Raw genomic sequence first — 16,770 nt, forward strand, 5'->3', positions numbered from 1 at the left:
AATTGGGTCACTTAACTGTGGAGATTCCTGTTCTTTTAAATATGAGACATCACTTTTCATTTTCTTTCACTATAATTCTCACAGTTATCTTTGGTCCTGAGATAACTACAGTTTATCAAACACCAAAACTGTGTTGAAAACACTCGCAACAGGTTGCTCAGATCAGCAGACAGAAGCAGGATTTAGTTTTCAGTTGCTTGACAAAATACTACTGCTACGTTACCTACTTTGAATGCACAGCCCCTCGGTGCAGTTCTCTGACTCCTGGCTCACACCCTCACAGAATTTTCCGCCATATCTCGGTTCAGGAGCCACACACGCACGGACTCTTTGGTGTTCACACTCGGAGGAGCAGCTTGACCACCTGTTCCAGGATTCCCAGTCACCATCCACTTCAATGCAGAGAAGGAATAAACAGAAATATGTTTTATTTTTAACCAACATCAATCACCGCAAGTTGAGGTGAGAGAACATGCCCTCTTCTTTGAGACACTGCCAACAGGGAAATTTCTACGACAGGCGACAGCTGTTTAGTTGACGGAAGAGGTTGTAAAGGCAGATTGTGGTGATGCAATTGTGGGCAAACATTAATTTTCTCATTTGTTTATTTATCACAAAAACTGATTGAAAGTGCAACGGACATGTTCAAACATTGGAGTCACTGGAGGAGGTGGAAAAAAGATTTACAAGAATGATACCAGAAACGAGAGGTTATACCCATCAGGAAAGACTGAACAGGCTGAGGCTTTTTTCTCTGGTGCAATTGGGCAGATGGAGAGATGTTTCCACTTCTGGGGAAAGAACAAAATTTACAGCACAGGAGGAGGCCATTTGGCTCATCGAGTCCATGCTGACTCTCCATGGAGCTATCCAGTCTGTCCCACTCCACCACTCAATCCCCGTGGCCCTGCAAATCTATTTCCTTCAATTTCCTTTTCAATTCATTGATCGTCTCCGCTTCCACTCCCCTTGTGAGCAGCGAGCTCCATGCCATTAACCCCCACTGCGTAAAACATTTCTTGCTTATATTCCTCCTGCAGCTCTTGCCCAAAACCTTCAATCTGTAACCTCCAGTCCTTGTTCAATTAATTCATGGAAACAGATTTTCCTTGCCTAACGAAGCCTGTCATAATCTCGTACACTTGTATTAAATCTCCCCTCAAGCTCCCTTCTTCGAACGCGAACCTCCCAGTTTTTCCAACCTCACCTTATAACTGAAATCTTCCATCCCTGGAACCATTCTGGTAAATCTCCTCTGTACCCTCTCAAGGACCCTCAACTCCTTCCTGATGTGTGGTGACCAGAACTGGATGCAGTACTCCAGTTGGGGTCGAACCAGAGCGTTATAAAGGTTCAGCATAACCTCCCTGCTTTTGTACTCAATGCTTCAGTTTATAAAGCCCAAGATCCCATATGCTTTACGAACCACTTTCTCAATAGATCCTGCCACCTTCAAATATGGGGGAGCATGAACCCTCAGGTCCTATGTTACTGCACACTCTTTACAACTGTGCCATTAAGTATATATTGCCTCTCCCTATTCCGACTGCCAAAATGCATCACCTCACACCTGTCAGTATTAAATTCCATCTGTCGCCTTTCTGCCCATTCCACTCGCCTATCTATGTCCTGTTGCAGGCGGTACATATCGTCCTTACTGTTTTAAACACCACCAAGTTTGTTGTCATCAGCAAATTTTGAGATTCTACCCTATATTCCAAGATCAGGGGTAACTTCTTTACTCAGAGCATGGTTAGAAGGTGGAATTTTCTGACACAAGAAGTAGTTGAGATGAACAGCACAGATGCCTTGAAGGGGAAGCTAGTTAAGTACATGAGGGCGAAAGGAATAGAAGGTTAGGCAGATAGGTTTGATGAGAGTACAGACCAGTTGGGCCAAATGGCCTGTTTCTGTAACAAAAACGGAAAATGCGGGAAATACTCAGCAGGTCAGGCAGCATCTGTGGTGAGAAAAACAGAGTTAACATTTCAGGTCAGTGACCTTGCATCAGAACTGTCAAAGATTAGAAATGTCACAGATTTCGAGCAAGTGAAAGGCAGGAGGTGGGGGTAAGAAGAACAAAAGGGGAGGTCTGTGATGGGGTAGAGGGCAGGACAGTTTAAATGACAAAATGTTTCATGGTACAAGGCCAAAGGGAGTGGTAATGGGACAAGCAAAAAAAAAGAGGTATCTGGATGAGGTGTGAATGGGAGGAGAACAGCCATCCAAACACAAAGTCAAGGGAAAAAGAAACAAAAGGGGAGGAAAAAATGTATCAGCCAAAGAAAAAGCATGAAAAAAGAAAAGAAATGGAGGCAGAATTTATGGTCTAAAATTCTTGAACTCAATATTGAACCCAGGAGGCTGTAAAGTGCCCAGTTGAATGATGAGATGTTGCTCCTCGAGCTTGCGTTGAGCTTCATTTAACCCTGCAGCAGGCCAAGGACAGAAAGGTCAGAGTGGCAGCAAGGTGCAGAATTAAAATGACAAGCGACAGGAAGTTCAGGGCTGCGCGTGCAGACTGCAAGATGTTCTGCAGGGCAGTCACCCGGTCTGCATTTAGTCTCCCAAATGTAGGGGAGACCACATAGTGAGCAGCTAAAACAGTATACTAAACTGAATGCTTCATGTGGAAAGAGTGTTTGGGGCAGTAGACAGTGGGAAGAGAAGAGGTAAAAGGGAAGGTGTTGCATCTCCTGCGCTTGTATGGAAAGGTACCATAGGAAAGCAGGGAGACATTATGGGTGACTGAGCAGTGCATCAGGATGTTGCATAGGGAACGGTCCTGCTGAAATAGGAGGGGAGGGGAGAGGTAGGCATGTTTCGTGGTGGTGGAAATGGCGGAGGATGATCCGTTGAATACGGAGGCTGGTGGGGTGGAAGGTGAAGACAAGGGGAATACTATCATGGTCCTGCGAGGGAGTGGAAAGGGTGACAGCAGAAGTGCGTGAAATAGATTGGACATAGTTGATGTCCCTGTCAGCCAAGGCGTGGGGGAATCCCTAAGTGAGGTTAAAAGGAAATCAAAATGGAAGCGTTCGCACGGAAGGTTGTCCCATCCAAACAGATGCAATGGAGACAAAGAAGCTGGAAGACTGAAAGAGACGTGTGAGGAAGTGTAGTCCAGGTAGCTCTGGGAGTCTGGGACCCGTTTCTGTGCTGTAAATTCTGTGTAATTTTATGTAATTATGTGATAGCCTATTGAATTAATTAGGCCATAAATTAATATAGGCAAATCATCATTCACAAACATAAATTCTGTTACATTATAATATCTTCCACAATTATCATGAATTCTACGAAGGGCTTGAACATGCTTTGGCACAAACATGCACTTTGTGAAATGCCCTTTCATGTTTACAGTCATTGGACGCCGAGGGGCAGTTGGACACTCCTGTAAAAGAGCCTGCCGGATTTTTCTGATCATTTAAATTTCAAGGACAAACAAGGCTTCCTTCCGGGAGTGTGATTTTCCCCAATTGAATTTCCTCCATGCATCAGGCCCGAAAGAGCCACAAAAACAGGAACAGGAAAGTTTATGCCACAGAGAATTTGAAAGGATCAGACACACAAAGTTCAGCTAACAGTGGGCACTGGGCAAAGGCACTGGGACCAGGGTATTCTTTCTTATGCTAATTAGTCCAAACTGTATGTAAAATTATAAGACACTGCCACGTCAAACTGACGTTCAAAGATTTTTGTTCACCAAAGGTATTAATGGATATGGGGCAAAGGCAGGATTATGGAGTTTGGATACAGGCCATCCATGATCTCAACGAATGGCAGAAAGGCTCGAGCGACTAAATGGCCTCCTCCTCTTTCTATTAGTTTTGATTACAACTGGAATAAACATTGCAAGTTTAGACCACAGGCAGTTTGGGCTCTTTGCTTCTCCACAGAATAAATCCAGACAACTTCAATTGGCCTTGAATTAATGCGCGAGTCCCCTAAGAATTAGCGCACCTTCATTTGGAAGCTTTTTTCCCAATAAATCGACTGCGAAACGAGTTCCACTAAATTCAATAACTCAACAGATGTGAGCTCATCCATGAATACACTTTAAAAATTACGATCAAATGATTAACAAAAAGATTCAAGGCAAAATGTTTGGCACATTGCAAATGGCAATGTTGGCTATGATTCAACTTGTAAAGAACGCAGCTGGCTTTTTTTTTGCGAAGGGATTTCAATAAAATTAGAAATGGTGCTCGTACAGATGAGAAGAGTCTTCTCTGGGTAATAACTACTTGTTGTGATGCAGACCATGACAACCTTAGAAGTGAACGATGGAGCGGAGTACAAAGATGTTGCTTTTAGCAAGGGTCTGGGGTCCACTATTATTTTTTAATTTGTTCACTGGACGTGGGTGTCGTTGGCAAGGCCGGCATTTATCAGCCCATCCCGACTTGTCATTGAGAAGGTGGTGGTGAGCTTCCTTCTTGAAATACAGCAGTCCGTCCTGCTAATAGTTCCTTGGTCGCAGTTTTTGATACAACTGCTTGCTCGGCCATTTCAGAGAGCAGTTGAGAGTCAACCAAATTGCTGTGCGTCTGGGTTCATGTATAGGTCAGAATAGGTGTGCAAAGCAGATTTCCTTCCCGAAGGACATGAGTGAACTAGTTGGGTTTTTGCAACAACCTGGTAGTTTCATAGTCACCTTGACTGATTGTAGATTTTTATTCTCGGTTTATTTAATTTACAGAATTGCAATTTACAAATTGCCATTGTGGGATTTGAACTCATGTCACTAGGCCACTGCACATGTCGTGATGCTAACAACTAACTTCTCCACTTCGCTCAAAAGCAGTGATGCTTATCTACCTGTGACTGCAATGTCATACTTCAGCGTCTGCTTTGAAATGTTTTACGTGCACTATAGTGGATCTCCCATGGTGCATTCAAGAAGACATTCCGTGATTACTGAAAGGAAATTTGGTGAGAGGTGTCCTTTGTGAATTAAGTGAAAAAGTGTTTTTTTTGATAATCACACTTGAAGAAAAATATACTCTTCAAGAAAAAAATGTATGCAATACTCTCAATCATTATGCATAGGGGAGAAAATTGCAGGACTACAGGGAAGGAACAGGGAATGGAACGAATTGTATAGCTCTTCCGAAGAGCTGGTACAGGTATGATGGGCTGAATGGTCTCCTTCTGTGCTGTAAGATTCTCTGATTCTATGAGGCTGAAATCTCTTCGAGCAGCAACCAAATGAGCATCGCTTGATTGGCTGTCATTTCCTTGCAACCAATAAAAATGTGTATTTGGGCAACAAAGTGACAGTGGCTGGAATTTTGTGTGGGGGTTGGTGGGGTTCAGGATCTACCAGCAGGTCGCAATCCAGTCCAGGGCCCAGAGAAATGAGGGAAAGTCTTTTTTTTTATACTTTCATGAATGTGAACATTGCTGGCTAGGTCAACATTTGTTGCCCACCTACTTGAACTGCAGCAGTCCATGTAGTGTGGGGACATCCACAGTGCTGTTGGGAAGGGAGCTCTAGGATTTTGACCCAGTGACAGTGAAGGAACGGCGATATAGTTCCAAGTCAGAATGGTGTGTGGCTTGGAAGGGAACTTGCAGGTGGTGGTGTTCCCTTGCGATTGCTGCTCTCATCCTTCTAGGTGGTAGAGGTTGCGGGTTTGGAAGGTCCTGTCAAAGAAGGCTTGGCGAGTTGCTGCAGTGCATCTTGTAGATGGTACACACTGCAGCCACTGTGCGTCGGTGGTGGAGGGAGTGAATGTTTCTGGATGGGGTGCCAATCAAGCGGGCTGCTTTGTCCTGGATAGTGTCGAGCTTCTTGAGTGTTGTTGGAGCTGCTCCCATCCAGGCAAGTGGAGAGTATTCCATCACACTCCTGACTTGTGCCTTGTAGATGGTGGACAGGGATTGGGGAGTCAGGAGGTTAGTTCCTCACTGCAGAAATCCCAGCCTCTGGCCTGCTCTTGCACCCAGAGTATTTATATGGCTGTCCCATTTAAGTTTCTGGTCAATGGTAACCCCCAGGATGTTGATGGCAGGAGATTCAGCGATCGTTATGCTGTTGAATGTCAAGGGGCGATGGTTAGATTCTCTCTTGTTGGAGATGGTCATTGCCTGGCACTTGTGTGGCCTGAATGTTACTTGCCACTGATCAGCCCAAGCCTGAATGTTGTCCAGGTCTCGCTGCTTGTGAACAGAGAATGCTTCAGTATCTGAGGAGTTGTGAATGGAACTGAACACTGTGCACTCATCAGTGAACATCCCCACTTCTGACCTTCTGATGGAGGGAAGGTCATTGATGAAGCATTGCCAGACAGGGATGAGTGGTGGAGGAACACACTCGTCGACTTTGCCTCCTTCAGGGAGGGTCCTTGGTGCCAGTGAAGCTAGACAGCGATGGAGGAGAACGTGGTAACCTCCCATTTAAAGCTCAAGGGAAGACCTTCCCTCACCTCGCGTCTCGTCATCAGGTCAGCTCATGGTTGTGGGTGTCCCACTGCAGAAAGGACATTAAAGCCATAAGCAGCATGCAGCATAGATTTGCCAGGAGGTTATCCAAGGACAGACTTTGGGATACCAGGGAAATTTACACTCAGAGCAGAGAAAGCTGAGAGGAGATTTATTTGAAATTATGAAAGGTTTTTTGACAGTTTTCTGTTTGCGTGAAGGACATTTTGCATGTGTGACCGATCCAACTTTTTGTTCCATCAGATTAATTATCTGTGTCTCTGCAGGTTGGCAGTTTCTTCATTCCTATTCATGGAGAACAACACAGCCCTTGCAAAGTCAGAAAATATCAGCACAAAATGACTGGCTTTCTTTCTTGTTCTGTGTGCACTTGTTTCGGAATGGCAAGTTGAAAATTGTTTTTTTATACCAAGTGTGATGTCTGAACTCTGATGTACTCATTGTAACAGATGACTTCCAAACGTTTCACAGGCAGATAGCTGGTACACGTAATGTCTGAAATCAAATTGAATTTGTGGGGAAAACACGAATGATGCAGCAGATTAAAAGCTTGATCCTTAAAATACATGCAAGTTCTCGCAGTGGATCAGAGCTCCAACTAGGCAAACTACATCTTCTCATTCTCTAACTATTTTGCAGTAGAAGACCAACTAAAATTTCTGCAACCAACGGGCAGAACTATGAGTGAGAAAAGTTGTTATCTTGTTAATTAGCAGGCATGAAACAAGGAAAGGATTATAAGCTGAACACGTTTCAGCACTCAGAAGTCAAGAACTGGAAATATATGCACAGAGCAAGCCTTTATTATTAGGCACTTTAAACCTTTGAGACTCAACATCCAGTTCAACAATGTCAGATCATAAGTTCCTCCCCCATTTGTTGCTGATGATTCTGCTGTTGTCATTAACACCTTCTCTCAGCCCATATTTTCCTTTTCACTTGTCCCATTATCATCTCCTTTTTGCCTTGCACCATCATCCCTTTCGCCATTTAATCTCCAGCCTATCACAGGCATGCCCTTGACTTCCTTCCCCCTTGCCCTGCCTCTGTACCTGCTTAAAATCAGTTTCATTTTCAACATTTTCCAGTTCTGTTGAAGGATCACCAACCTGAAACATTAACCGTGTTTCTGTCGCTACAGATGCTGCCGAGTGGTTTCCAGCATTTTCTGTTTTCATTGCTTCATGACCACTTGTGTGATTCCTGAATGGTAAAAGTCCCACTGATTGTAATGATGATGGAAGGAAGCTGGCTGGATTTTATATCAACTCTGTGAGCATCACCTACTTCAATCTTTTCTGATTATTGTACTGGTTCAAAAGATTACCCAATTTATTACCTTCGAGCAGCTAAAACTGCTCAATTTCTCTGTCCTATATTGGTTTCAATAATATGACTATCAAGCATAAGGTATTTCAGTGTAATGACAATACCTAAAATAAAAGCAAAATACTGCAGATGCTGGAAATCTGAAATAAAAAACAGAAAGTGCTGGAAATACTCAGCAGGTCAGGCAGCATCTGATTCAGATCAGTAACCTTTGCCAGTTCTGATGAAGGGTCACTGAGCTGAAATATTAACTCTCCACAGATGCTGCCTGACCTGCTGAGCATTTCCAGCACTTTCTGTTTTTGTTAGTAATGACAATATCACTTGCTCTGAGTGGTCTACTGTGCAGATCCAGTAGGAACTTCTCATAGCTTCCATGCAATCTCATGGTTTAGAATTTTATCAGTTCTTTTATTTACAGGTTGAGACTCTAACCTGGGCAAAGGGAGGAGCAGACAATCTTCTGGACTGAAGTCCCCTCACAAAAGGCTCCTCCATTGAGCGGTGCTGGGTTGGTACAGGTCCGTGTTCGTTTTTGCCATCCTCTGCCACAATGGATACTACAAGGTGACCATTCTGTCCACGTCGACCAGGCACCATTCACTGAAACAAACACATTGGGTAGACATGTTAGATGTGCTGTGAAGTTGATGAGCACCATCAGATTAGTGACTACTGTGTTGGCGAGATGACAGCCTTGGCTCAGCGAGTAGTGATCTTACCTCTGAGTCAGAAGTCTGTGGGCTCAATCCCTACTCTAGAGACTTGAGCCCATAATCTAGGCTGGTGCTTATGCACAACGACGAGGGAGATGTCGTCTCTCAGGTAAGACAGAAAGAGCTTCTGAAGTAGAGGCCATTGGGCCCTGAAAGCCTGTTCTACCACTCAATTCGATCATACCAGGTCATCAACTTCAATGCCACCTTTCTGCACTATTTCTTCTCCCTTGGTACCCAAAAATCTATCAATCTCTGTCTTGAATATACTCAGTGAATGAGGATCCACAGCTCTCTCGGGTAGAGCATTCCAAAGATTCGCAACCCTTTGAGTGAAGAAATTTCCCTGCCTCTCAGTCCTAAATGGCTGAGCCAAAATGTCAAATGGGGCTCTGACTGCCCCCTCAAGTGGATGTAAAAGTTCTCACACCACTGTTCAAAGAAGAGGAGGGAATTCTCCCAATTTCCTGCAAAACATTAATCTATCAGTCAACATCTGAAACTTCTGCTCATCCATTTCACTGCTATCTGTGAGACATTGCAGTGCGCAACATGTCTACCCCCTTTTCAACTTTCCAACACTCATTACAATTCAAAAGTCTGGCCGCAATGTGCTTTGGGACATCCCGAGGTTGTGAAAGGTATTATTTAAACGCAAGTCTTATTTTAATCTAAATATTGCAAAATGGTTGCACTTCTTACCAAACACAGTCAGTGTGGCAGCTGTACTTCGTCGCTTGGCAACTACATTTGAAGCAACACAAGTGTAGTTGCCTGAATCGGAGAGGTGTGCTTGCTCAATAATTAGGTTGTGCTCTGCCGTGGTGTGAATGTTAGCATCGCGCTGAGGATCAATTGGTTCTTCGTTCTTCAGCCATTCGACCTACAAAGCAAGGTGAAGAAACTGCTGGGATATAAGTTCTCCATGAAACACTGCTTAAGAACAAAAGAGCACAAAAATTTGGAGCAGGAGTCAGCCTGCTCCACCATTCAATAACATCATGGGTGAAATTCTGCTTCCCCATTTCCCTTGATTTCCTTCGTCTCCAAGAATCTATCTATTGATCCAAGTCTTGAATACACTCAATGACTGAGCATCCACAGCCCTCTGGGGTAGAGAATGCCAAAGATTCGCAACTCTCTGAGTGAAGAAATTTCTCCTTATCACAGTCCTACATGGCCGACCCCTTATCCTGAGACTGTGACCCCTACTTCTATATTCCCCAGCCAGGGAAAAACATCCATCAAGCACCTGTGCAATTAATGCAATCAAACAGGCATGCCCGCAACTCCAGAATCCACATCTATCCCTAAACTCTGTCACAATACCAGTGGCACAGCAATCCCCCTACCCTGTCGATCTTTCTCCCAAACAATATTCCAACTTGCAATTCTTAACTCTTGTGCAGTACAACAGATCCCCCTTCGTCAACACTGTCAGTATCCACCAGGAGGCACTTGGATCCTCTCTGGGGTGACCTTCTCTGGTGATTTTGCAGCATTGATGTGTGATAATGGACAGACTTTAGAGGCAAGTTAATATTTCACACAGGTAAGCACCCCTCTGATTATTGAATTACACGGTAACAAACTCATATTTTCTGCCCTTAAGTAAGTGATAAATCCCAGCTGTAACAGAAAGTATGTTTTTCATTTTTTCACCAAATTTATAATGAAAACTGTAATCCCCTGGAGTATTTTCACTGACTCAATACATTACAATAAGGTTAATATTATTCAGCCACTTAGAATATCAGATGGAACAGCCAACAGAGCTGGCCTTGTGATAGTCTGTTCATTGCAAACTGATAGTTCTTCAAAATTAGCGACTGTTTTAAAAAATATATAATTGCCGCAGCAGCCACCATGGTGACAGTCACTGTCTTTTGTCTCGTACTTGATTCCAAGGAAGATGTTTTACTGAATGATTTTGCAATACAGCATTTGTACATCAGCAAAGGGTACACTGCTCTGAATTAGTGACTTGAGAAATTTTTGCGTTTGTGTGCTAGTCTTAATTGCCATGTAGAAGCTGCATTACTGCGATTATTCCAGCACTGACTGCTACATGTCCCTGGCTGTTCATTGCACCTGTACTTCAGCCCCTGTATGAGTTCAAGAGTGAAACAAGAGAAAAGTAACAGATGGAATCTCTCTGAAACATTCTCTGAAATGCAATCTGTATGTGTCGTTTATGTCCTTATGAAAATAAGATGATCGTTTGCCACTCATTCATTTCTCAGTCTGTCAGAAAACCTTGCCAATAGCACTGCTTCCATCCCCGGGCACAGTGCACAGTCACTACTGATTGCTCTGCAAAATATTTGGAGATATCTCTTTGTACACAATCGGATGGAAATCGGCCATGGCCAGAAACGAAGGTGTGCAGATAGAGCTGGCGGAATTGAGGGGGTGTGCACTTGTGCACTGACAGCAGTCTTCAAGAGAGCCAGGATGAAACTGCTCAAGTAATTTTTTACATCTCGTTTTGGTCGCAGCTGTTTGCAAGGTTGTACCCATGACAGGAAAACCGGGATAGCACAGGATAGTCCAATGTGGCAGAGTCTTAAAATGCCTGTTTTAGGCAGCTATCAGGAATGTCTAAAAACAAAATCAAAACTCATGTAATTGCGGACCTATCTGAGACATCCTTGGGGCACGGGACATAATCCGATGACTATTGGTACTTGTTCATCTGTTTTTCACCCAGAAAACGGGTGCAATGACAGCCAACATCCATCCCAATAAATGCAACAGAATTTTAAGCTGTTGTTAAATATCCTTTCTTTCTTGTCCGTCACCTCTATATGAAGAGAGGAGTGCCATTCATCATCACCCAAGCAAATTTACTGGGTGGAGTAGAGCATCTCCATGGTGTAATCCATGGCCTGGGAAGTTTACTGAACTTTCTGAACATGTGGTCCTGCCATTTCCCAAGGTTTCGGCTTTGTATAATTCACAAAGCTGGATTAACTGCAGTTTTGGCCATTTGCACCGGATGTATTTCAGTCCAAGCAGGGGCGTGACAGGTCTATCACAATTATTTGGTTTTGCTGCAATCCGCCCACAAACAAGTCAGACGGGGAAGTTGAGACTAGATGCAACTTTGACGGGTTGCGTGGGAAAATCCATTCCATGCCAGGAGGAAAATATACCCGAAATAAAGTTCAAAAGTGATTTTCTCCACTCTCTTTGACTCCCCTCCTTCGTCAGATTTGAAAAACTAACATGCTGTTGTCACTGATGGGATCCACCTGCCGTAGTGTTCTGTTCTCGTTGCAAGAGGACAAACACTGTTATTTTGCTCCTGGGAAATCAATGGCTTAATTCTAATCAGCAATAGGGGGTCTTAAATTGGCCTGTCACAATAACACTCAAAAAGGATGAGCTGCTTCAAGACAGGCGAAGGCATGGCTGGAATCAAAATCTAGATGTCGTCAATTGAAGCATGCCTCCAGCTCTGAATGTCCTCGTTCAACTGACACATCAGCCCAATTGAAATTCCAGTATAAACCCGAACTCCCAGCTCATAATGAAAAGATCTATAGTGGAAATGCAAGGACACATATGGATTAGTTCAATAACCCTGTATTGGGTGTCAAGGGATAACTTTGCCTAATTGGTACATTTGTTCCAATTACGGAAAATAATTGCCACATGCTGACTGATACGACATTCTTGAAATGAGCTCCGTTAAAGTGGATCGTAGCCCAGTCAGACTTGGTGTGGCCAAATGCAGCTGCTGCACCCATCTGCCTCACAGAACTGACGCCTTCCTTTGACAAGGACAATACTTCCCATCTTTAAACAATCAATTTGCTTTGGCATTGAGCTTTGAGTGTTGCCAACAAGGGGACTTCATAAAGATTTAAAAAAAAATACATATATCGGTCAGCAGAATCTAGCTTACACTGATTCGTCAAAGACCCACATCACTAAATTTATCTTGCTCACTTACACCTCCCTGATTGTGCTGTGATTTCATCAATACAATTAAACGCATTAATCTTCATCGCATGGCATTTGTCAGCTGCGTTCTGGGTACAGAGGCCATTATATTACCTACTGCATTGTCTAAATTAATCCTTGGGGGGATATTGAATCGCTTAATCGTGGAGCAGTCATGCAGCCCCGGTAAGCACATTTTACCTTCATTAGATTTAATATATTTCTCATTACACCGCAGCCACTCAGATGAGTGTTGCTTTTCGTACATCAATTTGTCCTCTTTTCTTGGTTTGGTAGATTCTTACAGAATAAAAGGTAGAACAGAGGCCACTTGGAAAAGCTGAAGCTCTGTCCAAGCATTGATATCAATCCATCCAGCTTACGTTTTCACAATCAGTCCAGACCAGCACATGAATGATTATTTTTAATTTAATACTCACAGCCTTTTACTGTGGGCCCTGCTGCTTGCTTGTCGATACCAGGGAGAAGCAAAGTTCTTCTCTCATAACTCCACCTGAAGAAATTAAAGCGAGGAACCTATTTTCATATATTGGCCTCAATGGAGAATCAAATCATGCCATGTACAAAGCCAGTATTCCACCCAATCCCCTGAGTTTCCTGATGGACCAGGAAGGTTCAAATTGTTCCCATGGGGCCTAATTAGCACTGAAAAGAGTCTGTGCGTCAGGATAAACACAAAAGCATTGATCCTTCACGGCTGCCAACCTTAGCACAGTGCAAAATGATTAAATATTATGGGTGAATTTAAACAACAAAGTATATTGACATTCGGGAAAAACAGACACACGAAGCAGGATTTCCACTGCAGTTAGACTGCATCTCAGGTGTCTCTCTTGGCATTTCTTCACAGACGAAGATTTTGGGAAGGTCGTTGTCATCGGTTGCAGGCCCGCTGGTGGCTATTCAGGCCTATCTGTTACCGGCAGATTCTCCCACAGCGGGTACAAGTGAAGGTGTAGTTGCTGCTGGGGCAATTTGATCTATCCTCCTGCTTTTCTCTTTCATGCTGGTTCTTTGCTCAGTCTCAAAGGTGATGCAGCATCTCCAGGCATCACAATCTATGGCCTGTGCTTCCCACTGCTGATGGTGGATGTGGCACTCAGAGAGGGATTCTTCAGGGAGATCTTGAAACGTTTGCATGGGGTCCCTCTGTTCCTTGTACCCGTGGTCAGCTTTCCATACAACATGATCTTGGGCAGGCGACTGTCGTTCATCTGGGTAACGTGACCCGCCCGATGCAGTTGGCTTTGCAGGAGGATGGCCTTGATGCTGGTGATGTTGGCTGTTTCCAGGACCTCAATGTTTGTGATGCGGTCTGACCAGTGGATCTTGAGTTTGCTGCGGAGGCAGTGCTGATGGAAGCACTCTAGAAGACGTACATGACGGCGGTATCGGACCCATGAGTCGGTGCCATACAGAAGGGTGGTGAGGACTATGGCTTTGTACACTTTGAGTTTGGTCTGTGCTCTGAGGCTGTGGTTGCTCCACACACGTTTGTAGAGTCTCCTGAATGTACCGTTTGCTTTTGAGAGCCTATTGTCCACTTCCTTGTCTATGACCAGGTGAGAAAGAGGTCTTGGATTCCCTTTCAGCCATCACCTGGTCTTACTGTAACAGCGTTTTATTTTTAAACACACTGTATTTTTGGCTCCCCCTTGGTGAATCTTTGTTCACCGCTTTCCAATTATAAGGTAAAGAAATGAGCACAAACAGGCTTTCTTCGGCTTAAAGAAGAAAGGTGAAATTTTATTAAACTTAAACTCTAATTTGGTTGACGCCTCTGGATACACGACGCGCCCACGCTAGCATGCATACGCAATATGCACATGCAAATAGAGACAGAAAAGAGCAGAAGAAAAATAAAGTGGAAAGGTTTGAGGCAATATCTGAAGAGTTTTTTGTTACAGTTCTTCGAGCTCACTGTAGAGACCTTGATTGTTGGTAGATCTTGCTTATTGTTGGGGTCCAGTATTCTTCCCTAACCTTGTTCACTACAGGAGACTTTTCTCTCTTGGGGTTCATGTGTCTTCAATGGGTTTCAGTTCCTTGAGAAAGGGATGGGAGCAGACAGGAGCAGAGGAGGTCTTTTTCAGTCCTGGAGGAAAGACCTTTCTGCCAGTTCAAACACTGGCTCTACAATTTAAAACTCCCCAAGTTAGCCAGCAGGGTGGTCATGTGACTGACTGGTTTGACCGGGTCTGTTCTGTGTGTTGTATGGGAGCAGGCGATAGCTCCTTTGTTCCAACACTGTCTGCTAAAATACAAAAATGTCTTTCCGGCCAGGGGCCTGGCAATTCCTTCCAACAGTCCTTCTCTTCTTCCCAGCAACAATTTGAAATTTAATGTCCATAAGGCGAAATTAATGTGCCTCATTCTTGGCAGGTGGGGGCTTGCATGACACCTCCACACCCAGGGGATTGAAATACGATTTGAAGAAAGGCACATTTCATTGAAAGGGTTGAGAGAAAATAAGATACAGAAAACCATGCATTTCTCTCATTCATTCCCATTCATTCATAAATCCTAAAGCTTATTAAAACTGTCTTTTCTTGGTGCCAGTACTGCTTTAATTGCCCCCTTTTTGGCATCCCAGTAACCATGTGGTTCTTTGGTGAAGTTTTCCTTCCGTTTCCCCATTTCCATGAATGCTTAGGGTTCCTGTTGAAGTCTGCCAAGGGTGGCGGGGGCGAGGGTGGGGAGGCGGGGGGGAGAAATTAGATTTAATTAGCCCTAAGTTGTAAATTTTTCCCAAGAGATTCAGTCATGGGCTGGTCTATCCTAAACTCTCTTTCAGTGCTTTGCTGAGTCATGCAAAGGCTTTTGACTTCAGGGGATGGATCGTTCCCTTTTTCTCTGACTGTGGGGCAGGATTCTTTGTTAATCTCCCCTTTGTTCTGTGGGACACTCCTGCCTGCAGGTATTTGTGCAGACTTTGCTGCACTTCCCTGGGGCACTTCGATTAGGTGAGGCATCACCCTCGTGGTTTCTCTGCCCCCCAGAGGTCTTTCTTTGCCTCTGCAGCTTTCTGTAAATGCTGTTAGCAACTCTGCTGAGGTGCTTCTTGAGTCTGCATTTACATAGGAGGATATGGGGTCTAACCTTTCGCATTTTTCGGGGTTGGCTGACCGGGCAGTCGGGGTTTTCATCCGGGATTCCTCCTGGACTTCCTTTAACCTGCCCTCTTGGTCACTTTTTCCCCTTCCCTCCTAAACTTTTGCCAGCCGTGTGCCTGCCTGTCCCCTTTTGTTCTTGGTAGAGGTGGCATCAAATGAGATGACGCTCCCCAAACAAGCAAATTGCTTGATGGCATTCAGCTCAGTTCCCTCTATGACAATGCTTGGTGGTCTCTATTCCTCTTGGGGTGCAGGCTGGTGCAGGACTTCAGTTTTCTTTAAACTGATTTATAGTCCGAAGAGTTGTGCCGCCTCAGAAAAACGTGTTGTTATACGTTGCAGGTCTGACTGACTGTGGGCCAGGAGAGCACAGTCATCGGCGAAAAGAAGTTCACGGGTGAGTTTTTCTTGTGTCTTTGTATGAGCCTGAAGACGCCCGAGGTTGAAAAGGCCTCCCTCAGTGTGGAAGTGTACGTAAACTCCCTCCTTAAGGTCTTCCGTTGCCTGCTGCAGCATCATGCTAAAACAAATGGTGAATAGGGTCAGGGCCAGCACACATCCCTGCTTCACGCCATTGGAGATACGGAAGGGACTCAAGAGGTCGCTGTTTTGCATGACTTGTCCGTACTGATTTTCATGAAACTACTTCACCATGGCCAGGAACCTGGGCGGGCATCCAACTTTTTCAACGATTTTCCAAAGTCCATCTCCGCTCACAGTGTCGAATGCCTTGGTGAGGTCTACGCAAGTGATGTACAGGCCTTTGTTTTGCGAACAACACTTTTCTTGTAACTGAGTGCAAATACCATGTCTATGGTGCCTCTGTTTGCTCTGAAACCACACTGGCTCTCTGGGAGGTTTTCTTCCGCAATGGTAGGTACAAGCCTGTTCGGAAGTATTCTAGCCAGGATCTTCTCAGCAATAGAAAGGAGGGTGATCCCAAGGTAGTTGGAGCAGTCTGATTTTTCTCCTTTGTTTTTGTACTAGGCGATGATAATGGAGTCACGAAGACCCCATGGAATCCTGCCCTGTTCTCAGCAGGCCATGAAAAACTCATGGAGCTTGATGTATTGGGCAGGGTCACCATGCTTCAAGGCTTCGGGTGGAATTCCATCGGCTCTGGAGGCTTTGTTGCTCTTCATCTGGTTGACGGTGGTCACAGATTCCTCCAGAGCTGGGCTCACATCCAGTTTTTT

The 16,770-nt window shown here is 44.4% G+C and overlaps 1 protein-coding gene across 9 annotated transcripts in view; it reads right to left on the minus strand.

The window, feature by feature from the left end:
* LOC137357075 (netrin receptor UNC5D-like) overlaps positions 1-16,770 on the minus strand; it is a 442,899-nt gene that overhangs the window by 121,843 nt on the left and 304,286 nt on the right. For all 9 annotated transcript variants that reach the window (XR_010971131.1, XR_010971132.1, XR_010971130.1 and 6 more), the window contains exons 5-7: positions 9,195-9,375; positions 8,212-8,379; positions 228-392 (exon numbers count right to left, since the gene is read on the minus strand). Coding sequence is in view for 6 of the 9 variants with exons in the window: in XM_068023062.1 (XP_067879163.1) it covers positions 228-392; positions 8,212-8,379; positions 9,195-9,375 (514 nt within the window). In the remaining 3 variants the exon portion in view is untranslated. The remainder of the gene's footprint in view (positions 1-227; positions 393-8,211; positions 8,380-9,194; positions 9,376-16,770) is intronic.

Source organism: Heterodontus francisci, chromosome 47 (assembly GCF_036365525.1).
Source record: "Heterodontus francisci isolate sHetFra1 chromosome 47, sHetFra1.hap1, whole genome shotgun sequence".
Lineage (NCBI taxonomy): Eukaryota > Metazoa > Chordata > Chondrichthyes > Heterodontiformes > Heterodontidae > Heterodontus > Heterodontus francisci.